The following is a 25630-nucleotide window of genomic DNA, read 5'->3' as shown; positions in this document are numbered from 1 at the left end:
CCTGGTTCGTACAGCCACCCCTCCTCCTTACCTTTGGTGTTCCTTTATCCAAAATAACTATACTTCCTTAGTTGTCCCTTTCTCCCCCAATGCTCATCCATTGCATATTCCATCCTCCATTTTTGTTTTCTTTGCACGAACCAGGAAGAGACAGTCAGCTCCCAATGACAAAGAAAACAAAGATGGCGGATGGAATATGCAATGGATGAGCATTGGGGGAGAAAAGGACAACTAAGTATAGTTATCTTGGATAAAGGACCATCAAAAGGTAAGAAGGAGGGGTGGTTGTCATTGGGAGTCGACTGTCTCTTCCTGGTTCATGTAATCACCCTTCCTTCTTACCTTTGAGGTTCCTTTATCCAAAATAACTATACTTAGTTGTCCTTTTCTCCCCCAATGCTCATCCATTGCATATCCATCCGCCATCTTTGTTTTCTTTGCATCAACCAGGAAGAGAAAGTCGGCTCCCAATGACAAAGAAAACAAAGATGGTGGATGGAATATGAAATGGATGAGCATTGGGGGAGAAAAGGACAACTAAGTATAGTTATTTTGGATAAAGGAACCTCAAAAGGTAAGAAGGAAGGGTGATTACATGAACCAGGAAGAGACAGTCGACTCCCAATGACAACCACCCCTCCTTCTTACCTTTTGATGGTCCTTTATCCAAGATAACTATACTTAGTTGTCCTTTTCTCCCCCAATGCTCATCCATTGCATATTCCATCCGCCATCTTGTTTTCTTTGTCATTGGGAGCTGACTGTCTCTTCCTGGTTCGTGCAAAGAAAACAAAAATGGCGGATGGAATATGCAATGGATGAGCATTGGGGGAGAAAGGGACAACTAAGGAAGTATAGTTATTTTGGATAAAGGAACACCAAAGGTAAGGAGGAGGGGTGGCTGTACGAACCAGGAAGAGACAGTTGGCTCCCAATGACAAAGAAAAGAAAGATGGCGGACGGGACATGCAATGGATGAGCGTTGGGGGAGAAAAGGACAACTAAGTATAGTTATCTTGGATAAAGGACCATCAAAAGGTAAGAAGGAGGGTGGTTGTCATTGGGAGTCGACTGTCTCTTCCTGGTTCATGTAATCACCCTTCCTTCTTACCTTTGAGGTTCCTTTATCCAAAATAACTATACTTAGTTGTCCTTTTCTCCCCCAATGCTCATCCATTTCATATTCCATCCACCATCTTTGTTTTCTTTGTCATTGGGAGCCGACTTTCTCTTCCTGGTTGATGCAAAGAAAACAAAGATGGCGGATGGATATGCAATGGATGAGCATTGGGGGAGAAAAGGACAACAAGTATAGTTATTTTGGATAAAGGAACCTCAAAAGGTAAGGAGGGGTGGTTACATGAACAGGAAGGAACAGTCAGCTCCCAATATAGTTATTTTGGATAAAGGAGCATCCAAAAGGTAAGAAGGAGGGGTGGCTGTCATTGGGAGTTGACTGTCTCCTCCTGGTTCATGCAACCACCCCCCACTTCTTAACTGTGATGCTCCTTTATCCAAAATAACTATACTTCATTGTCCTTTTCTCCCCCCAATGCTCATCCATTGCATATCCATTGCATATCCATCCGCCATCTTTGTTTTCTTTGCGCGAACCAGGAAGAGACAGTCGGCTCCCAATGACAAAGAAAACAAAGATGGTGGATGGAATATGCAATGGATGAGCATTGGGGGGAGAAAAGGACAACTAAGTATAGTTATTTTGGATAAAGGAGCACCAAAGGTAAGAAGGAGGGGTTGTTACATGAACCAGGAAGGAACAGTCGGCTGCCAATGACAAAGACCCCTCCTTCTTACCTTTTGATGCTTTGAAGTTCAGCAACTCCTGCGATGTCCTTTTCTCCCCCCCAACGCTCATCCATTGAATGTCCCATCCGCCATCTTTGTTTTTACTGTCATTGAGAGCCAACTGTCTCTTCCTGGTTCATGCAGCAACCTCCCCCCCCCTCCACCCCTAAAAGCCCCCACCCTCCCCCCAGGATACACATCACCAGTGCCATGTGGCTGAAGGATCGTACGCACCAAACTCACAAGATGTACCAACATGCAATGTGAAAAATATGGAGGCCATATCTCTGGCTGCCCGGCAGCCTTCTAGTATCTAGTATGCATTGTCAGGAGGCTGGAGCGGGGGGGGGGGGGGTTGGGGGGGGGGAAGAAGGGTACAGCCGTTTTGCACTAATGCAGGCAATTATGCGGCCACTTCGGCACCAAGGCCCACCCGCAGAGAGGCCGCATATTTGCACACTGGCCATCACCAACAACAGTTAAAAAAGTACAAGCGCTAAACAAAGAAAAGCCGGTCCTGGGACTTCCAGAAAGCAAAATGTGTGCGATGACGTCACGAGCGATGGCTCCGCCCTATGCGTTTCGTCACATCTGGCGTCATACAGGGGGAAAGGAAGGACGAGCATATGGTGGCGGACCACTGTGATGTCACGGTCTATAAAAGAAAACTAATTTGATCGAATGTGGATGAAGATTTCACTCACCACCTGTTGACTGTCACTTGTGTCTGAACTTATTTATTTGGACTTATTATGTTTTTGTTTTGTGGCAATTGTTGATTATTGGACTGGCGATGTACCATTTTTCATATAAAATAAAGGTAGGAAATCAAAAAAAAAAAAAAAAAAAACTGTAAGGGGGTGGGGGTATGGGGGAGGGGAGAGGAAAGAGGCTTCCAAAATGTAATGGAGGGTCTGCTTTAACTATAAGTGGTGTCCTCTGGATGGATGGCCTTTGTCATGTAAAGCATCTCTCCTCGATCGATCTCTCTGCGTGTTTAGTGATCTGCCTTGGAGCTCGGCTTTAAATACGCTCAATGAACGACCTCAGGAAGCCCCATCATTGTGCGATCATCCCTCCTGCAAACCGTGAACAGCATATCTAGCGGCGTCCTCAGAATCCGGAGACAAACAAAACCGAGGGCGCCGGTGTACAATGGCCGACCTACAACTCCCGTCATGCGAGAAGAGCGAGGCCGACTGCGCACGTCCTTCACAAAGGGCTGGGGATGAATAGGACGGAGGACGAGAGTCGTATCTCAGGGATCGGGGTCTTCCGGGGGACTTGGAAATTGCGGCCTGAAAGAAGTACTTCAGCTGGCTTGTGTGGGCAGATAATCCCCATCCATTGGTAGAAGGATTTACATAACAAGCACAAGGTCAGCTGAAAAACAAGTCACAGCTGATCTCTGGAGGGTTGGGAAGTTTATCCTTCAAATTCACAAAAACGGCAACAAAATTGTTTGAGCATTTGTCTCTGCTGCTCAGCAAGCTCAGCTCCCCCCTCCCTGCAGTGACTCGGCAAGCTCTGCTCCCCCCCTACCTGCAGACACTCGGCAAGCTCAGCTCCTCCCCTCCCTGCAGTGACTCAGCAAGCTCATCTCCCCCTTCCCTGCAGTGACTCAACAAGCTCAGCTCCTCCCTCCCAGCAGTGACCCAGGAAGCTCAGCTCACCCTTCCTAGCAGTGACCCAGCAAACTCAGCTCCCCCCTCCCAGCAGTGACTCAGCAAGCTCAGTTCCCCCTTCCTCCACTTTGACTCGGCAAGCTCAGCTCCCCCCCTCCCTGCAGTGACTCAGCAAGCTTAGCTCCCCCCTCCCTGCAGTGACTCAGCAAGCTCAGCTCCCCCCTCCCCTGCAGTGACTCAGCAAGCTCAGCTCCCCTCTCCCTGCAGTGACTCAGCAAGCTCAGCTCCCCCCTCCCTGCAGTGACTCAGCAAGCTCAGCTCCCCTCTCCCAGCAGTGACTCAGCAAGCTCAGCAACCCCCCCCCCCCCCTTGCTTCCCATCCCACTACATTTCCCATGAAGCTCACCTACACTGCAGAGTGCATGAGCATCATGGGAAATGTAGTTCCAAAACATCTGGGGTGCCAAGGTTCCCCATCACTGGTCTAGCTTAACATTACAATTCACACCACACTCATCTGCCTGGAAAAGAGGAGACACCTCTCAAACTGACCCAGTGCTGCCACAGTGTATGTGTGGCCTCAGCCAGCGCTGCTCCGGCTGCGCGTTTCGTCCCACCCACCGGGGCTTGGTCACAGAAATGCCTGAACTTCCAGGGAGTTCAAAGCAAGGATAAGCACACTTCATGGCCAAACGTTTGTGGACAGCCGATTGTCAGACCCATTCTATGCCCAGAAGTATGTGCGCCCCTCCGAATAGTGAAGACCAGGTGTTCAGGTCTGGGAAGGGGCGATGGGGCTTCATGGTTCTGGAACCAGATGGCCAACAAGCTCAGATAGGTGTGATTGGTCCACAAACCTTTGGCCACATGGTGGTCCATATTGACCATTCATCTCAGATCATCCCACCCAATCTATCCCGGCATTCTCAGGTACGGCTATAAAAGGGGGTTGTGGTCATTCCACCTACCAGTTCCTGCAGCCTCCTCTTGCTCATTCCTTTCCTTTCCAGTTGCTTCTCGATGACTTTGGCGTTCTGGGCGTAAGAATCGGCGATTTCCCTCTGAATGAGAGAAGAGGACATGTGAGATCCCAGAATTGTACAAAATACTGAATATAAGAGAGAAAACCTCAGAGGGGACCACGGCGGGCACAGCGATCAACTAAATACCACCCTGGATGAGTCCAACCGCTGACACCAATCGTGGGGTACCATTCCCTCCCACTGATACCAATGATGGGGCACTATTCCTTCCACTGACACCAACGATGGGGCACTATTTCTCCCACTGACACCAATCATGGGGCACTATTCCTCCCACTGACACCAATGATGGGACACTATTCCTCCCACTGACACCAATGATGGGCCACTATTCCTCCCACTGACACCAATGATGGGGCACTATTCCTCCAACTGACACCAATGATGGGGCACTATTCCTCCCACTGATACCAATGATGGGGCACTATTCCTCCCACTGATACCAATGATGGGGCACTATTCCTCCCACTGACACCAATGATGGGGCACTATTCCTCCCACTGACACCAATGATGGGGCACTATTCCTCCCACTGATACCAATGATGGGGCACTATTCCTCCCACTGATACCAATGATGGGGCACTATTCCTCCCACTGATACCAATGATGGGGCACTATTCCTCCCACTGACACCAATGATGGGACACTATTCCTCCCACTGACACCAATGATGGGGCACTATTCCTCCCACTGATACCAATGATGGGGCACTATTCCTCCCACTGACACCAATGATGGGGCACTATTCCTCCCACTGACACCAATGATGGGGCACTATTCCTCCCACTGATACCAATGATGGGGCACTATTCCTCCCACTGACACCAATGATGGGGCACTATTCCTCCCACTGACACCAATGATGGGACACTATTCCTCCCACTGACACCAATGATGGGACACTATTCCTCCCACTGACACCAATGATGGGGCACTATTCCTCCCACTGATACCAATGATGGGGCACTATTCCTCCCACTGACACCAATGATGGGGCACTATTCCTCCCACTGACACCAATGATGGGGCACTATTCCTCCCACTGACACCAATGATGGGGCACTATTCCTCCCACTGACACCAATGATGGGACACTATTCCTCCCACTGACACCAATGATGGGACACTATTCCTCTCACTGATACCAATGATGGGACACTATTCCTCCCACTGACACCAATGATGGGACACTATTCCTCTCACTGATACCAATGATGGGGCACTATTCCTCCCACTGACACCAATGATGGGACACTATTCCTCCCACTGACACCAATGATGGGACACTATTCCTCTCACTGATACCAATGATGGGACACTATTCCTCCCACTGACACCAATGATGGGACACTATTCCTCTCACTGATACCAATGACGGGGCACTATTCCTCCCACTGATACCAATGATGGGGCACTATTCCTTCCCACTGATACCAATGATGGGGCACTATTCCTTCCCACTGATACCAATGATGGGGCACTATTCCTCCCACTGATACCAATGATGGGGCACTATTCCTTCCCACTGATACCAATGATGGGGCACTATTCCTCCCACTGATACCAATGATGGGGCACTATTCCTCCCACTGATACCAATGATGGGGCACTATTCCTTCCCACTGATACCAATGATGGGGCACTATTCCTCCCACTGATACCAATGATGGGGCACTATTCCTCCCACTGATACCAATGATGGGGCACTATTCCTCCTTCCACTAACTACAGGCACTATGTAATTTTTTCACTCCCGCTGGGGAATTTTCTCCTCCCACTATCCACTCCGGACCCCCTAAAGTCTAAAGGACAGTAAACTTGGGTGTGATTGGTTGCTATGGTGCTGGTGGCCGCCCTCCACTACGGCAACTCTGGTGCTGATCCACATCAAACATAGACCGGCTCTAGTTGTGATACATTGGGGAACAACAATCATGTTAGAAAATGTTCACTTTCTAAGCTGTGTGGGGAAAAAAAAAAAAAAAAACGCTAGAATCTGTTTGGTTGCTATGGGCAACGTCGTCAGATGAGAGAGAAGACCTGGTCTCAGACACTTCATTCCTCCCCTCTGTTCTTCTGTGTATTCAGATGAGCCGATCTAAAGAAACGGAGGAGATCCCCAGTGTTGTTCTCCTGGAGGTTCTACTTACAGCTTCGATCTCCTCCTCCTCTTCATCGATGGTGGACACGGTGACCGAGCTGAACTTGCCCATGTCTTTAGTACGTTTGGTCATCATCACCTTTAGTGAAAAATATATAAAAAAAAAAAAAAAAAAAAAAAGGAAGAAGTGAGATTACAGAAGAAATAACAATAATAAAAAAAAAACATTACCGACAAAAAAAAGGTGAGCTGTGATTGGTGGCGGGGGAGGTAAAGCCCCGCCCATGTAACGCCGGGCTTCCTGTCCTCCTCCGGTCACGTCCCCGGGGCGCCCCTTCTACAAAGGGATCCGGCGTCACGTCAGGACAGAACTTTTTTTTGTGTTTGTTTGCTTTTTTTTTTTTTGTAACCCTGCAATGAACCTGAACCTGATTCCCATCAATTCCCCCCGGGGGAGGAGAACAGAGCGGGAGCGGCGCCACTTCACCAAACATGACAGCGATCTCCCCGCTCATCCATTCTCACTTCAGCTTCAAATAAAAATATATATATATATCAAATTTGCAAGCAAAGCGCCTCGTACTTAAAGGGTACGTCCACTAAAAAAAAATAAATAAATAAATAAAAAAGCTAATAATTAAAGCATATATACGATTGCTGCACAAGCCATGTTGTAACTGAATGTTATTGACCCCCTTCAATACCGGCACCCCCCCCCCCCCCCCCCCGCCCTCCTTCCTGCCCAGGGCGCCAATTTTCAGCGCTGTCACACTTTGAATGACAATTGGCCGGTCATGCTACATTGTATCCAGAAGACAATTTAAAAAAATTTTTTTGCACAAATAAAGCTTTCTTTTGGTGGTATTTAATCACTGCTAGTTTTTTTTTTTTTTTGCTAAACAAAACGAAAAAAGACCGATAAAAAAAAAAAAAAAAAAAAAAAGTTTTTTTTGGTTATAAAATTTTGTAAACATGTAAATTTTTCTACATCACTGATGTGCGCTGATGAGGCTGCACTTACGGGCACTGATGGGCACTTGTGGGGCTGCACTGATGAGAAGGCACTAATATGTGGCACGGATATGCAGCACTGATGGGAACTGATAGGCAGCCCTTATGGGCATTGATGGGCGGCACTGACGAGGCTGCATTCATTAGGTGGCACTGATGAGGAGGCACTAATATGCGGCACTGAAGGGCAGCCTTTATGGCCACTGACAAGGCTGCACTGATGAGGCAGCACTCATTAGGTGGCACTGATGAGGAGGCACTGATAGGCAGTCTTTATGGGCACTGACGGGGCTACACTTATTAGGTGGCACTGATATGCGGCACTGATGGGCAGCCTTCATGGGCACTGACGAGGCTGCACTGATGAGGCACCACTAATATGCAGCCTTTATGGGCACTGATGGGCAGCACCGATGGGCACTGACGAGGCTGCACTCATTAGGTGGCATTAATATGCAGCACTGATAGGCAGCCCTTATGGGCACCGACGAGGCTGCACTCATTAGGTGGCACTGACGAGGCTGCACTAATAGGCAGCCTTTATGGGCACTGACAAGGCTGGACTGATGTGCACTGATGAGGCAGCACTCATTAGGTGGCACTGATGAGGAGGCACTGATAGGCAGCCTTTATGGGCACTGATGGGCAGCACCAATGGGCACTGACAAGGCTGCACTGATAGGCAGCCTTTATGGGCACTGACGGGCAGCACTAATAGGCAGCCTTTTTGGGCACTGATGGGCGGTAGCGATGGGCCCTGACGAGGCAGCACTGATGAGGAGGCACTAATATGCAGCCTTTACGGGCACTGATGGGCGGCACTGATGGGTACTGACAAGGCTGCACTAATATGCGGCACCGATAGGCAGCCTTTTTGGGCACTGATGGACAGTAGCGATGGGCACCGACGAGGCAGCACTAATATGCAGCCTTTACGGGTACTGATGGGCGGCACTGATGGGTACTGACAAGGCTGCACTAATATGCGGCACTGATAGGCAGCCTTTTTGGGCACTGATGGGCGGTAGTGATGGGTACCTACAAGGCGGCACTCATTAGGTGGCACCGATAGGCAGCCTTTATGGGCACTGATCACCTAGAGGTGATCTCTGAGTAAACCCTCTTTTGGGTAGAACGCGTTAGTGTGGAGGAGTGTTGGAGAGCCGATGTCTCTGGCATGCAGTGGAGATGGTTTTCTGCAGACATCACTTCCACCGCCTCACAATCCCACCTCGGTGAATAGAACTCTATTGATTAGTAAATGTTTCAATAATCTGCTCAGTGAGGCTCTCAGGTGTGAACGGGCCCTTCATGAGTACAGAACCATATCAAATGGTTTTCTACAAGTCTGCCTGGAGTTTCGGCTTCACCACTCTGTAGTAGACACACTGCTGAGTCCGGAGCCACCATAACACCAGGACATCGATCATCAATAATCACCTTCTTAGGGGGGTCAGGCTTCGTAGTAAATATATTTGTTTTTCCAAATCCTTGTCCAAACTTCACCAAGGCTCCACTGAAAATGAACGTCGCAGGGATATTCTTCTGAGAGTGCTGGTAGAAGAGGGGGAGGCTGCACCTGCCAAAATAGAAAGATCATCCAATCACTGAGCTCCTACATAAAAAGGGGAGGAGAAACAGGGAATCATTTTCTGGATCTTTGTTTCACACATTTCATGATGGGAGGCCACGCCCTGCTCTTTTGTAAGGCAATAAAAACTACTATCGCTCCAGAACTGTTAACGACACTGCACCTAGCTCCGCTAACTGACGTATTTCACCATCCTACTGGGGCTTCATCAGGGCTCTAAGAGGAAAGAAAAAAGGTGTTGTCCATTGCAACCAAACACTATATGGTCAAAAGTATGTGAACCCCCTCTTCAAAATGATGGCGTTCAGGTGTCTCCAGTGAAGGGTCCTGGTAATACTCCATCATACAAAGAAATTGTTAACAATTGGGCTCTTCCAACCTTGTGGTAACAGTTTGGTGAAGACCCTTTTCTGTTCCAGCAAGACTGAGCTCCCCCTGTGTAAAATCCAGCTCCATAAAGACATGATGTGACCAGTTTCGTGTGGAGGAACTCCAGTGTCCTGTAGAGAGCCCCCACCAAACAACTGCAGCCACCGCCACCCTCCCCCCCTACCACAACACAACCAACCGCAGCCACCGCCACCCCCCACCACCACAACACAACCAACCGCAGAAACCGCCACCCCCCCACAACACAACCAACCGCAGCCACGCTACCCCCCCCCACCACAACCCAACCAACCGCAGCCACCCCCCTCACCACAACCCAACCAACCTCAGCCACGCCACCCCCCCCCCACCACCACCACAACCCAACCAACCGCAGCCACGCCACCCCCCCACAACACAACCAACCAACCGCAGCCACGCCACCCCCCCCACCACAACCAACCGCAGCCACCCCCCCACCACAACACAACCAACCACAGCCACCGCCACCCCCCCCCCACAACACAACCAACCGCAGCCACACCACCCCCCCACCACAACCCAACCAACCGCAGCCACCCCCCCCCACCACAACCCAACCAACCGCAGCCACGCCACCCCCCCGCCCCACCACCACCACAACCCAACCAACCGCAGCCATGCCACCCCCCCACAACACAACCAACCAACCACAGCCACGCCACCCCCCCCACCACAACCCAACCAACCGCAGCCACCCCCCCACCACAACACAACCAACCACAGCCACCGCCACAACACAACCAACCACAGCCACCACCAAAACACAACCAACCACAGCCACCACCCCTCCCACCACCAAAACACAACCAACCGCAGCCACCGCCACCCCCCCCCACCACAACCCAACCAACCGCAGCCACCACCACCCCCCCCCCACAACCAACCACAACCACCGCCACCCCCCCCCCCCACCACCACAACCAACCACAGCCACCGCCACCCCAACACAGCCAACCGCAGCCACCGCCGCCACCCCCCCCCACCACAACCAACCACAGCCACCGCCACCCCCCGACCACCACCACAACCAACCGCAGCCACCTCCACCCCCCCACTACCACAACACAACCAATTGCCCAACTCCACACAACCAGCCCCCCCCCCCCCCATGCACCGCTCATATCAGTTTAATTATCCTTCTCTGCACTCTCTCCACTTTTCCCGACATTCTTTCTGTGAACTGGAGTCCAAAACCGAACTGCAAATTCCAGATGAGGTTTTCCGAATGTTAGCAATTCACTATTTTTTTTTTCCGACCAGACAGCATTACACAATCATGTTGGATCTTTTCATCCACCGGATAATGAAATGAATATCAGCTGCTCCTCTAATGGTAGTCTCATGTGGTCAGCACACTACGGCTCCTGCTATGCCATCTCATTTCCAACATTATCCCCTTTCTTAAGACCTTGCTGCCCTTTAAGGCCACATAGGGGGGTGGATTATAAAAATGTCATGCATGCAGCGTGTTCCTGTACTGAAGAGATAAATCGCTAAAAGGCTCTGTGTGGAGGACCAAAAATAGAACGCAGGACCGCGGAGAGGTACATTGGTGCACATCGAGCTGTACTGTCTACAGGTGCTCTATACTATAGCAGAGAGCAGCGTGCGTGATGCCAGATTTAAAGCTGAACTCCAGGAAAGAAGCCAAAAACACAGATAAAATATATACAGTATGAGAGCCGCTTTATCTGACAAAATATTTGGCATTTCTTCCCATCCAGTCTTAAGTAGAATTTCAGCCGAAACCCACCCAAGTCTTAAAAATCCCCCCCCCCCCCCAACACCTATGTTGACTAACCTGTGCAAAAAAAGATGTATAGACTTATATTCAGCCCACTCCGATCCAGTCACTGGATCCCCTGTGTCAGCCAGTGGCAGCTGCAGGGGAGAGGAGAGAGCACTTACAACAGCTGGGAATGCCTGGAAGTGGTGATGTCCCCCATAGGCTCCCTTCTCTCCCCTGCAGCTGATACTGGGGATCTTGAGATCCAGATTGGAGGGGGATGAAAATAGACAAGTATATACATCTTTCTTTACACAGGTTAGTCAGCATAGGTGCTAGGAGGAGACATGTTTATGACTAGTTAGGTTTAGGCTGAAATTATACGTTAGGAAATACACAGCCCCCCACACAACACATTGTGGGAACAGTTTGGTGAAGACCCTTTTCTGTTCCACCATGACTGTGCCCCCTCTGTGTACAAAGTCAGCTCCATAAAAGACATGGTGTGACCAGTTTGGTGTGGAGGAGCTCCAGTGTCCTACACAGAGCCCTGACCTCAACCCTACTTTTGTAAGGCCTTTGGTATAAGGTCTTCTCATCCAACATCAATACCTGTCCTTAACCCTCCCTGGACACCTTTAGAATGAGGTCTTCCCATCCCAAAAAAACGTGTTAAGTAGGTCATGAAAGAACTCAAGTGTCCTGCACAGAGCCCTGACCTCAACCCTAATGAACACTTTTGGGATGAATTAGAAGGCTGATAGTAAGCCGGGCCTTCTCAAACATCATTACCTGACCTCACAACATGTTCTTCTGGCTGACATACTCCATAGTTTTGTAGGAAGCCTTCCCAAAAGACCAAAGCCAGCTCCATAAAGAGATGGTTTGACCAGTTTGGGGTGAAGGAACTGAAGTGCCCCAAACTCAACCTTACTGAACACCTCACCGATGGTGAGCCTGGTCTTTTTTTGGCGCCCAATGTGAGGACTAACATGTGATCCAAGTCTTCTCATCCAACATTAGTACCTGACCTTAATAAAATGGGCACAAATTCCCACAAACACCCTACAAAATCTAGTAGAAAGACTTCCCAGAAGAAAGGAGGATGTTATAGCCACTAAGGAGGCAACTCTATATTAACCCCTTCAATACCGGGCACTCTCCCCCCGAACCCCCCCCCCTTTCCTGCCAAGGCCAATTTTTTATCTTTCAGCGCTGTCACACTTTGAAAGACAATTGTGTGGTCATATAACACTGTACACATGTGATATTTTTATGTTTTCTTGAGACAGATAGAGCTTTATTTTGGTGTTATTTAATCATCACTGGGTTTTTTATTTTGTGAAACAAAAAAAGACTGAAACATTTAAAAAAAAAAATAAGTTTATCTTAGCTTCTGTTATAAAATGTTGCAAAGTAGTAATTTTTCTTCTTCACTGATGGGCGCTGGTGAGGAGGCAGCGATGATCAGTTCCCTTTCATTTTTCTTCTGCACTGATGGGTACTGGTGAGGCAGCACCGATGTTCAGTTCCCTTTAATTTTTCTTCTTCACTGATGGGCGCAAGCGAGGCGGCAACGATGGGCGCAGGCGAGGCGGCACCGATGTTCAGTTCCCTTTAATTTTTCTTCTTCACTGATGGGCGCAAGCGAGGCGGCAACGATGGGCGCAGGCGAGGCGGCACCGATGTTCAGTTCCCTTTAATTTTTCTTCTTCACTGATGGGCGCAGGCGAGGTGGCACCGATCAACAGTTCCCTTTAATTTTTCTTCTGCACTGGTGAGGAGGCACTGATGGGAGTTGGCGAGGCTGCACTGATGATCAGTTTCCTTTAATTTTTCTTCTTCACTGAGTGGCGCAAGTGAGGCGGCACTGATGGGCGCAGGCGAGGCGGCACCGATGGGCGCAGGCGAGGCGGCACCGATGAGCGCAGGCGAGGCGGCACCGATGATCAGTTCCCTTTAATTTTTCTTCTGCACTGATGGGCACTGGTGAGGAGGCACTGATGGGAGTTGGCGAGGCTGCACTGATCATCAGTTCCTTTTAATTTTTCTTCTTCACTGATGGGCGCAGGCGAGGCGGCACCGATGGGCGCAGGCGAGGCGGCACCGATGGGCGCAGGCGAGGCGGCACCGATGGGCGCAGGCGAGGCGGCACCGATGGGCGCAGGCGAGGCGGCACCGATGGGAGCAGGCGAGGCGGCACCGATGGGAGCAGACGAGGCGGCACCGATGATCAGTTCCCTTTAATTTTTCTTCTGCACTGATGGGCACTGGTGAGGAGGCACTGGTGAAGTGGCACTGATGGGAGCTGGCGAGACTGCACCGATGATCAGTTCCCTTTAATTTTTCTTCTTCACTGATGGGCGCTGACGAGGCGGCACCGATGGGCGCTAGTGAGGCGGCAACGATGATCAGTTCCCCGATTACCAGTGTAAACAATGTACTGAGAGAGCCTATCTGGTTATCAGCTCTTCTTTCCTCACACAGACAGGAAAGGACAGCTGATCACATGGTAAAGGGCTGCTGTGACTGGCCCTTTACCCCAAACTGTGATCAGCTGCGTCCAGAGGACACAATGGTCAAAGGGCATGCCGTATGCGTGCCCCAAGGGGCGGGGGGGGTGGGTGTTCTGGGAGGATGTCCACGGATGCCCTCCCAGAACTAGCTGGCCACGCTGTAGCCATTTTTTTTGGCTAGTGGTTAATGGCCGGGGCAGGCAGCTTTACAATAATAGGCAAAAGAAAGCAAATCCATACTAATGGCCTTAGGGGAGTGGGGCAACTCTACATTAATAGCCATGGTTTTGGAATAGGAGGCCTATCAAGCTCATACAGATGTGATGGTCAGGTGTCTGCAGATCATTGGCCATATACTGTATGTCCAAGAGAAGAAGAGCAGTGAGACCCAATACATCCGAGACAATGAAGGGGTTAAGGCTGATATAAGAAGTCCTGGAAAAATCACTTTTCACCGACATGCACATTCCCCGCTCAGTTCATCTCAGGTGAACCATCCACAGGCACCGACCTTCAGCTCCAACATCATCTCAGCCCAATGAACACACAACCACGGGGGATGAAATGTTCCAACCTTCCACATATATTCTGAATACAAAACCAGCCCCCCCCCCCCCCCAAACACTCTTCAGTGTCTGTATCCCGGAGCCCCAAGAATGTGATAAAAAAAAGTTTGCGGAATCCATTCTTCACGGTTATCATAAAGAAAATACGGCTACTGCTCATTAGTGCAGAATGTGGAGAGGACCCAATTATATCTCATAGCTGCAGCAGAGAGAAAGCAGACCTCCGGGCCGGCTGTGCGAGTCTCAGGACTGGATGGACAGGAATACAAATCCTATGGCAGGTGAACCCATTCCATGGATTAAATCGCTCTACTGCGCTGTCTGCCTGGAGTTCGGCTTTCACTTATTTATATTTGTTTCTGGTACAAATTTGCAGTGTAATCAGGAAATAAACAAAGTATGAAAAAATAGACATTTACATGAAGCAATGGACTTACTTGCTGCATTTTTTCCTGTATTGTCTTTCAATTCCCTCCGGCCTACAAGCAAAAAAATAAATAAATAAATAAATAAATAAATATTACTTTTAAAATTCTTCATAAAAGTCCAAGAGATAAAACAGAAAACATATTTCCAGATATCCTACACCCCTGGAGCCCAACCAGCGGCAATCTTCACATGGTCCTTGGGACCCCTTGTATCATGTCCTCGGTCTCTGACCGCCTCCTGTAATATGTCTACAGCCTTCAACCATCTCTTAGCATTTCAGTCCCGTCCCCACGCTCGCCCGCAGCATTCGGCCCCGTCCCCGCGCTCGCCCGCAGCATTCGGCCCCGTCCCCGCGCTCGCCCGCAGCATTCGGCCCCGTCCCCGCGCTCGCCCGCAGCATTCGGCCCAGTCCCCGCGCTCGCCCGCAGCATTCGGCCCCGTCCCCGCGCTCGCCCGCAGCATTCGGGCCCGTCCCCACACTCGCCCGCAGCATTCGGGGCCCGTCCCCACACTCGCCCGCAGCATTCGGGGCCCGTCCCCACACTCGCCCGCAGCATTCGGGGCCCGTCCCCACACTCGCCCGCAGCATTCGGGGCCCGTCCCCACACTCGCCCGCAGCATTCGGGGCCCGTCCCCACACTCGCCCGCAGCATTCGGGGCCCCGTCCCCACACTCGCCCGCAGCATTCGGGGCCCGTCCCCACACTCGCCCGCAGCATTCGGGGCCCGTCCCCCGTCCCCACACTCGCCCGCAGCATTCGGGGCCCCGTCCCCACACTCGCCCGCAGCATTCGGGGCCCCCCCCGGTCCCCCACACTCGCCCGCAGCAATTCGGGGCCCGTCCCCCACACTCGCCCGCAGCATTCGGGGCCCGTCCCCACACTCGCCCGCAGCATTCGGGGCCCGTCCCCACACTCGCCCGCAGCATTCGGGGCCCGTCCCCCACACTCGCCCGCAGCATTCGGGGCCCGTCCCCACACTCGCCCGCAGCATTCGGGGCCCGTCCCCACACTCGCCCGCAGGCCCCCCCGCCCAGCATTCGGGGCCCGTCCCCACACTCGCCCGCAGCATTCGGGGCCCGTCCCCACACTCGCCCGCAGCATTCGGGGCCCGTCCCCACACTCGCCCGCAGCATTCGGGGCCCGTCCCCACACTCGCCCGCAGCATTCGGGGCCCGTCCCCACACTCGCCCGCAGCATTCGGGGCCCGTCCCCACACTCGCCCGCAGCATTCGGGGCCCGTCCCCACACTCGCCCGCAGCATTCGGGGCCCGTCCCCACACTCGCCCGCAGCATTCGGGGCCCGTCCCCACACTCGCCCGCAGCATTCGGGGCCCGTCCCCACACTCGCCCGCAGCATTCGGGGCCCGTCCCCCACACTCGCCCGCAGCATTCGGGGCCCGTCCCCACACTCGCCCGCAGCATTCGGGGCCCGTCCCCACACTCGCCCGCAGCATTCGGGGCCCGTCCCCACACTCGCCCGCAGCATTCGGGGCCCGTCCCCACACTCGCCCGCAGCATTCGGGCCCGTCCCCACACTCGCCCGCAGCATTCGGGCCCGTCCCCACACTCGCCCGCAGCATTCGGGCCCGTCCCCACACTCGCCCGCAGCATTCGGGCCCGTCCCCACACTCGCCCGCAGCATTCGGGCCCGTCCCCACACTCGCCCGCAGCATTCGGGCCCGTCCCCACACTCGCCCGCAGCATTCGGGCCCGTCCCCACACTCGCCCGCAGCCTACGGCCTCCCTTGAAGTGGATGATGTGCTGTGCGATTCGACTGAGCTCAGTGCAGAGATGAAGAGCTGAACTTGGTGGATCGCACGGTTTCCTCTTTTTTTTTTTTAAATCAAACTTTATTACAATATCACACAGACATCTCATAAAGTTCAATCGGCAGCTGCATGAGGTACTTTTTATTAGCGCACCACTGCAGTGCGATGGTGTGAACCAGGCACATAGGAGAGGAGGCATCTTGCCTTGTCAATGCGGTGGGACTGCCCTGGAATATCCGCCCTGTGCAGCCCCACCACGTCCGGTGGGAATCTACCCTTAGAGAATTGGGGGGGGTTAACTATTCCTGAGCTGGATTTATGGAAGGTCAGCATGCGTAGCGCACGCACATACGCTTTAGGTTTCAGAGGGTTGCACAAACAGTGACAGCAGATAACCCCCATCATCCCTTCTCCTAGAACTAGAAGTCATGTGATGTATGTGGAAGACGATTCCAGGATGTCCTCAGTGAGGAGCGGTATAAATGAAGGCAGATAAAAGAAGAACGAGTCCCGGGGGAGGGGGAGATACCTGCGCAGATACACCGCTTCCTCCTCTTCTATGTTACAGAACTTGTGAGCGTGTTTTGCCACATCGATGACTCTGGCTCGGTCCCGAGGCCTCATGGGAAGCTTTTCCAGCTGGCAATCTGAGCAAAAAAAAAAAAAAGGAATGAAGAAACAAATAAAAGACCGCGACCCCTCGAATAGAGGAAGAAGAAAGAACAACGACGACAACGACAACAATTCAGGAAAATAACCAGAAGTCACTTGTGTGCGCGGCAAGCTGGCCATAGTCTAGAGCAGTGATGGTGAACCTCGGCACCCCCCAGGCTCAGGCGCTCTGCAGTGTTGAAGTTGAGCATCATGGGAAATGTAGTTCCATTATTGGGGGGGGATGTTTTTATACTTGTTTGTGTATTGTAAGTTGTGAGTGAGGAGACGACAAGTCTACCCTGAAAGGTCTGATCTCACCAAGCCTGAGTAAATGATTGGATAATGAGCTCATGTTAATTTATGTTTCTGGTTACAGGTGTATTGTTAGAGTAATATGATCAGGAGGGGGGGAGGGGGGAACGTCCTCTTCTACTGTATATAAGACTTGTATTCTTGTTCTAATAAACAGTTCATGTTCAGCAACCAAACGAGTCTTTCCTTGTTTGTTGTTAGCAGCGGTTGGAAAATCTGATATCTATAGTATATGACGGGTTATGACGAAAGTACTCAAGCGGAGTGTTTGGGACATTTCGTTACACTCTCCAAGTCTGATAGAGTCCTGCCTCATTTCCTGGCTGGAGGACGTCCAGCATCATCTAGCACCCCCTCCGCCCCGGCCTGACTTTCCCTGTCTTAACACTTTCATCTGGGGGGGGGGGAGGGGGTGGGGGGGGGACAGAAGGAGCATGTGCCTCAGACTCAGGGTCCCTGGCCCCGCCCCTTTCATTCATTGGATTTCAGTTCTTTTAATAGTGGAGGCTCACGTGGATGACACGTGGGCGTTACCTATGCAAATGCAGCCTGCCTAATAAAAACGCCCCCCCCCTCCTCCACACTCACACTCCATTAAGGCGGTTTGATATTTGCATAACTCCTCCCCACTGCTAATAGAGGTATTTGAAGAAATTCTGATGTTTGGGGTCTGGAGAGGACATTTCATTAAACATGGAAGCAGAAAATCCTGATCAGCGTCGTACGGCACCGAACCGCAAATTCAATAAGTACAGCGGCTCAGCAGGCGGCGGAAACCGAAATCCAATTACATCCTCAGAGGGCCGGAGTGTCGCTACCACCACCCCCCCCCCCCCAGATGACTCCCCACCCCTCCCCCCGCTCAATCAGCCGGGTTCAGATGACTTCATTTCACCGAGACATTGGAATGTTTACTGACATCATCTGAGAATAAATATATTTATAGAGGGAAGGATGGAAGGTGCTTCTCTGGGGGTTGAACTGCAAATCACCCCCAAAGATCCTCCTCCAGACATGACACCCGGCACAGAGCCTACCCCCCCCACAGAGCCTCCCCCCCACTACAAGCACCACAACCTTCCTACAGGGGAGCACCGCACACACCTCCCACAGGGGAGCACCGCACACACCTCCCACAGGGGAGCACCGCACACACCTCCTACAGGGGGGAGGAGCGCCGCAGCCACCTCCTACAGGGGAGCACCGCAGCCACCTCCTACAGGGGAGCACCGCAGCCACCTCCTACAGGGGAGCACCGCAGCCACCTCCTACAGGGGAGCACCGCAGCCACCTCCTACAGGGGAGCACCGCAGCCACCTCCTACAGGGGAGCACCGCAGCCACCTCCTACAGGGGGGAGGAGCACCGCAGACACCTCCCACAGGGGAGCACCGCACACACCTCCCACAGGGGAGCACCGCACACACCTCCCACAGGGGGGAGGAGCGCCGCAGACACCTCCTACAGGGGAGCACCGCAGCCACCTCCTACAGGGGAGCACCGCAGACACCTCCTACAGGGGGGAGGAGCACCGCAGACACCTCCCACAGGGGAGCACCGCACACACCTCCTACAGGGGGGAGGAGCGCCGCAGACACCTCCTACAGGGGAGCACCGCAGCCACCTCCTACAGGGGAGCACCGCAGCCACCTCCTACAGGGGAGCACCGCAGACACCTCCTACAGGGGGGAGGAGCACCGCAGACACCTCCTACAGGGGAGCACCGCAGCCACCTCCTACAGGGGAGCACCGCAGACACCTCCTACAGGGGAGCACCGCAGACACCTCCTACAGGGGAGCACCGCAGACACCTCCTACAGGGGAGCACCGCAGACACCTCCCACAGGGGAGCACCGCAGACACCTCCCACAGGGGGAGCACCGCACACACCTCCCACAGGGGGGAGGAGCGCCGCAGACACCTCCTACAGGGGAGCACCGCAGCCACCTCCTACAGGGGAGCACCGCAGACACCTCCTACAGGGGAGCACCGCAGCCACCTCCTACAGGGGAGCACCGCAGACACCTCCTACAGGGGGGAGGAGCACCGCAGCCACCTCCTACAGGGGAGCACCGCAGACACCTCCTACAGGGGAGCACCGCAGACACCTCCTACAGGGGAGCACCGCAGACACCTCCTACAGGGGAGCACCGCAGACACCTCCTACAGGGGAGCACCGCAGACACCTCCTACAGGGGAGCACCGCAGACACCTCCCACAGGGGAGCACCGCAGACACCTCCCACAGGGGAGCACCGCACACACCTCCCACAGGGGAGCACCGCACACACCTCCCACAGGGGGGGAGGAGCGCCGCAGACACCTCCTACAGGGGAGCACCGCAGCCACCTCCTACAGGGGAGCACCGCAGACACCTCCTACAGGGGGGAGGAGCACCGCAGACACCTCCCACAGGGGAGCACCGCACACACCTCCTACAGGGGGGAGGAGCGCCGCAGACACCTCCTACAGGGGAGCACCGCAGCCACCTCCTACAGGGGAGCACCGCAGACACCTCCTACAGGGGGGAGGAGCACCGCAGACACCTCCTACAGGGGGGAGGAGCACCGCAGACACCTCCTACAGGGGAGCACCGCAGCCACCTCCTACAGGGGAGCACCGCAGACACCTCCTACAGGGGAGCGCCGCAGACACCTCCTACAGGGGAGCGCCGCAGACACCTCCTACAGGGGAGCGCCGCAGACACCTCCTACAGGGGAGCGCCGCAGACACCTCCTACAGGGGAGCGCCGCAGACACCTCCCACAGGGGGGCGCCGCAGACACCTCCCACAGGGGGGGAGGAGCGCCGCACACACCTCCCACAGGGGGGGAGGAGCGCCGCACACACCTCCCACAGGGGGGAGGAGCGCCGCACACACCTCCCACAGGGGGGAGGAGCGCCGCACACACCTCCCACAGGGGGGAGGAGCGCCGCACACACCTCCCACAGGGGGGAGGAGCGCCGCACACACCTCCCACAGGGGGGAGGAGCGCCGCACACACCTCCCCACAGGGGGGAGGAGCGCCGCACACACCTCCCACAGGGGGGAGGAGCGCCGCACACACCTCCCACAGGGGGGAGGAGCGCCGCACACACCTCCCACGGGGGGGGGGCCCGCAGACACCTCCTACGGGGGGGGGGGGGGCCCGCAGACACCTCCTACGGGGGGGGGGGGGGCCCCGCAGACACCTCCTACGGGGGGGGGGGGCCCCGCAGACACCTCCTACGGGGGGGGGGGGGCCCGCAGACACCTCCTACGGGGGGGGGGGGCCCGCAGACACCTCCTACGGGGGGGGGGGGGCCCGCAGACACCTCCTACGGGGGGGGGGGGGCCCGCAGACACCTCCTACGGGGGGGGGGGGGCCCGCAGACACCTCCTACGGGGGGGGGGGGGGCCCGCAGACACCTCCTACGGGGGGGGGGGCCAGCAGACACCTCCTACGGGGGGGGGGGGGGCCCGCAGACACCTCCTACGGGGGGGGGGGGAGGCCCGCAGACACCTCTGGCAAAGACATCACCGCTGTCTGTGACTTCCTCTCCCGGTGACAACACTGCCCGTTTCTTTTAAAAGGTGTCACCGGGACAGGAAGTGATTGAAAATCTTTTCAGAGGAGCCAAACCACAAAACACTTTTTTTTTTCTCTATCATCACGGATGGAAAGTCTGACAATGTTGTCACCTCTGCCTGTGACAACCATAATGCTCATTTCCTATGAGGGGTGTCACAGGGGACAGGAAGTGACCGTATATCTTTTCTAAATGGAGCCGCACCCCAAAATTCCCATTTTTTGTAACACGGGAGAGGGATAGAAATTCAGACAGACAATGATACAATTGCCACGCTTCCTGACCCGGTGACAACCATAGAGCCCGTTTTGGATAAGGGTGTCACAGGCACAGGAAGTAAGGGGTGAATCCCCCCCCCCCAATGGGGGTGACAGTTGTCACGTCTGCCTCTGAATTCCTGTCCCAGTGACAACCATACTGCTTATTATTTTCTAAAAAAGGGGTGTCACGGGGACAGGAAGTGACGGTAAATCTCTCTAAAAATAAAGCCACACCCCAAAATTCCTAATTTTTTGTAACACGGGGAGAGGGGTAGAAATTCAGACAATGATAGAGCTGCAACGCTTCCTGTCCCGGTGAAAACCATAGAGCCCGTTTCGTATAAGGGTGTCACCCAGACAGGAAGTGACAGGTGAATCTCCTCTAAATGGAGCCATACCTCCCCCCCCAAAAAAATTCCCATTTTATACATGTGGGGGCCGCAGTCACCCCCCCTACCGGAGCGCCGCAGAAACCCCTCCCACAGGAGAGCCGCAGACACCCCCCCCCACAGGAGAGCCGCAGACACTCCCCCCCCCACAGGAGAGCCGCAGACACCCCCCCCCACAGGAAAGCCGCAGACACCCCCCCCCCCACAGGAGAGCCGCAGACACCCCCCTCCCCACAGGAGCGCCGCAGACACCCCCCTCCCACAGGAGCGCCGCAGACACCCCCCTCCCCACAGGAGCGCCGCAGACACCCCCCCTCCCCACAGGAGCGCCGCAGACACCCCCCCCCCACAGGAGAGCCGCAGACACCCCCCTCCCCACAGGAGCGCCGCAGACACCCCCCCCACAGGAGCGCCGCAGACACCCCCCCCACAGAGAGCCGCAGACACCCCTCCTACAAGAGCGCCGCAGACACCCCCCCCCACAGGAGAGCCGCAGACACCCCTCCTACAAAAGCGCCGCAGACACCCCCCCTACAGGAGCGCCGCAGACACCCCCCCTACCCCCCCCTACAGGAGAGCCGCAGACACCCCCCCCTACAGGAGCGCCGCAGACACCCCCCCCTACAGGAGCGCCGCAGACACCCCCCCCCCACAGGAGAGCCGCAGACACCCCCCCTACAGGAGCGCCGCAGACACCCCCCCCCCACAGGAGAGCCGCAGACACCCCCCCTACAGGAGCGCCGCAGACACCCCCCCCCTACAGGAGCGCCGCAGACACCCCCCCCTACAAGAGAGCCGCAAACACCCCCCCCTACAGGAGAGCCGCAGACACCCCCCCCTACAGGAGAGCCGCAAACACCCCCCCCTACAGGAGCGCCGCAGACACCCCCCCCCCCACAGGAGAGCCGCAGACACCCCCCCTACAGGAGCGCCGCAGACACCCCCCCCCTACAGGAGCGCCGCAGACACCCCCCCCTACAGGAGAGCCGCAAACACCCCCCCCCTACAGGAGAGCCGCAGACACCCCCCCCCTACAGGAGAGCCGCAAACACCCCCCCCTACAGGAGAGCCGCAGACACCCCCCCCTACAGGAGTGCCGCAAACACCCCCCCCTACAGGAGAGCCGCAGACACCCCCCCCTACAGGAGTGCCGCAGACACCCCCCCTACAGGAGCGCCGCAGACACCCCCCCTACAGGAGCGCCGCAGACACCCCCCCTACAGGAGCGCCGCAGACACCCCCCTACAGGAGCGCCGCAGACACCCCCCCTACAGGAGCGCCGCAGACACCCCCCCTACAGGAGCGCCGCAGACACCCCCCCCCCCCTACAGGAGCGCCGCAGACACCCCCCCTACAGGAGCGCCGCAAACACCCCCCCCCCCCCCCCCCACAGGAGCGCCGCAGACACCCCCCCTACAGGAGCGCCGCAGACACCCCCCCTACAGGAGCGCCGCAGACACCCCCCCCCCCCTACAGGAGCGCCGCAGACACCCCCCCCACAGGAGCGCCGCAAACACCCCCCCTACAGGAGCGCCGCAGACACCCCCCCCCACAGGAGCGCCGCAGACACCCCCCCCCCCACAGGAGCGCCGCAGACACCCCCCCCCCCACAGGAGAGCCGCAGACACCCTCCCCCCTCAGGCGGAAATTCTGACAATGTTGTTACCTCTGCCTGTGACAACCATAATGCTCATTTGCTAAAAGGGTGTCACAGGGACAGGAAGTGACTGTAAATCACCCAATGGGGGGGGGGGGGTGACAGGCGGGAATACAAATCTGGAATGTCTTACATATAAATGATGCTTTATAGGAGAGAACCAACCCTGTGTGACAACCTTCTCCCCTCCCCCCTCTCTCTCTCTGTGTGACACACTCACCCAGGACCAGCACCATCTGCCCGCACAGACAGTAGTAGACATGGAGGGGTTTCTCTCCGTCATCGTACTCCTCCCTGTCCCGGGTGTCCGAGCACACCACCGACCGAGACACCACCTTCGGCATGCCTCCTGTCCTCTCCCTGGGTCACTTCCGGCAACAAACACAGGTCACGCCTCCACTTCCGGCCGACGCTGCGCTCAGACGTCTCGCCGCTTCGCAAAGCTTTATTAACAATTCACAAATCTTTATGGAAAATTCACAAACCTTGACACAGACCGGGAAACTCCGCCCACCCGAGTAGACACAGAGACTGAGGTACCTGCTGATCTCTATGGGGCCCCAACACAGGGGCCACACAGGCCCCTCCCCCAACCTCAGAGAGGGGCCCCTGTACAAATACTGACCCCCCAACATCTGAGAGGGACCCCTGTACAAATACTGACCCCCCAACATCTGAGAGGGGCCCCTGTACAAATACTGACCCCCCAACCTCTGAGAGGGGCCCCTGTACAAATACTGACCCCCCCAACCTCTGAGAGGGGCCCCTGTACAAATACTGACCCCCCAACCTCAGAGAGGGACCCCTGTACAAATACTGACCCCACCAACCTCTGAGAGGGGCCCCTGTACAAATACTGACCCCCCAACCTCTGAGAGGGGCCCCTGTACAAATACTGACCCCCCCAATCTCTGAGAGGGACCCCTGTACAAATACTGACCCCCCCAACATCTGAGAGGGGCCCCTGTACAAATACTGACCCCCCAACCTCTGAGAGGGGCCCCTGTACAAATACTGACCCCCCAACCTCTGAGAGGGACCCCTGTACAAATACTGACCCCCCCAATCTCTGAGAGGGACCCCTGTACAAATACTGACCCCCCCAACATCTGAGAGGGGCCCCTGTACAAATACTGACCCCCCAACCTCTGAGAGGGACCCCTGTACAAATACTGACCCCCCAACATCTGAGAGGGACCCCTGTACAAATACTGACCCCCCAACCTCTGAGAGGGACCCCTGTACAAATACTGACCCCCCAACCTCAGAGAGGGGCCCCTGTACAAATACTGACCCCCCAACCTCAGAGAGGGGCCCCTGTACAAATACTGACCCCCCAACCTCAGAGAGGGACCCCTGTACAAATACTGACCCCCTCAACCTCTAAGAGGGTCCCCTGTACAAATACTGACCCCCCTAACATCTGAGAGGGGCCCCTGTACAAATACTGACCCCCCCAACATCTGAGAGGGACCCCTGTACAAATACTGACCCCCCCAACATCTGAGAGGGTCCCCTGTACAAATACTGACCCCCCTAACATCTGAGAGGGACCCCTGTACAAATACTGACCCCCCAACCTCTGAGAGGGGCCCCTGTACAAATACTGACCCCCCAACCTCTGAGAGGGACCCCTGTACAAATACTGACCCCCCAACATCTGAGAGGGACCCCTGTACAAATACTGACCCCCCAACATCTGAGAGGGACCCCTGTACAAATACTGACCCCCCCAACATCTGAGAGGGACCCCTGTACAAATACTGACCCCCCAACATCTGAGAGGGCTGAGAGGGGCCCCTGTACAAATACTGACCCCCCAACCTCTGAGAGGGGCCCCTGTACAAATACTGACCCCCCAACCTCAGAGAGGGACCCCTGTACAAATACTGACCCCCCAACCTCAGAGAGGGGCCCCTGTACAAATACTGACCCCCCAACATCTGAGAGGGGCCCCTGTACAAATACTGACCCCCCCAACCTCAGAGAGGGGCCCCTGTACAAATACTGACCCCCAACCTCATAGAGGGGCCCCTGTACAAATACTGACCCCCCAACATCTGAGAGGGGCCCCTGTACAAATACTGACCCCCCCAACCTCAGAGAGGGGCCCCTGTACAAATACTGACCCCCCAACCTCTAAGAGGGGCCCCTGTACAAATACTGACCCCCCAACCTCTGAGAGGGGCCCCT

At 55.1% G+C, this 25630-nt stretch overlaps 1 protein-coding gene across 1 annotated transcript; it reads right to left on the bottom strand.

Moving 5' to 3' along the window:
• Window positions 1-4399: 4399 nt before the first annotated feature.
• STEEP1 (STING1 ER exit protein 1) lies at window positions 4400-23856 on the bottom strand (the record flags this gene model as incomplete). Its single annotated transcript, XM_073600766.1, is given in 6 exon segments — window positions 4400-4492; window positions 6627-6716; window positions 9029-9167; window positions 14836-14877; window positions 17128-17245; window positions 23658-23856. Coding segments are annotated over 6 exon segments (606 nt in total), but the record flags the coding sequence as incomplete, so codon positions are not given.
• Window positions 23857-25630: the final 1774 nt, after the last annotated feature.

Source organism: Aquarana catesbeiana, linkage group LG09 (genome assembly GCF_042186555.1).
Source record: "Aquarana catesbeiana isolate 2022-GZ linkage group LG09, ASM4218655v1, whole genome shotgun sequence".
Classification (NCBI taxonomy): Eukaryota; Metazoa; Chordata; class Amphibia; order Anura; family Ranidae; genus Aquarana; species Aquarana catesbeiana.
The sequence above is the reverse complement of the archived record's forward strand: the minus strand, read 5'-3'. Positions and strand labels throughout refer to the sequence as shown.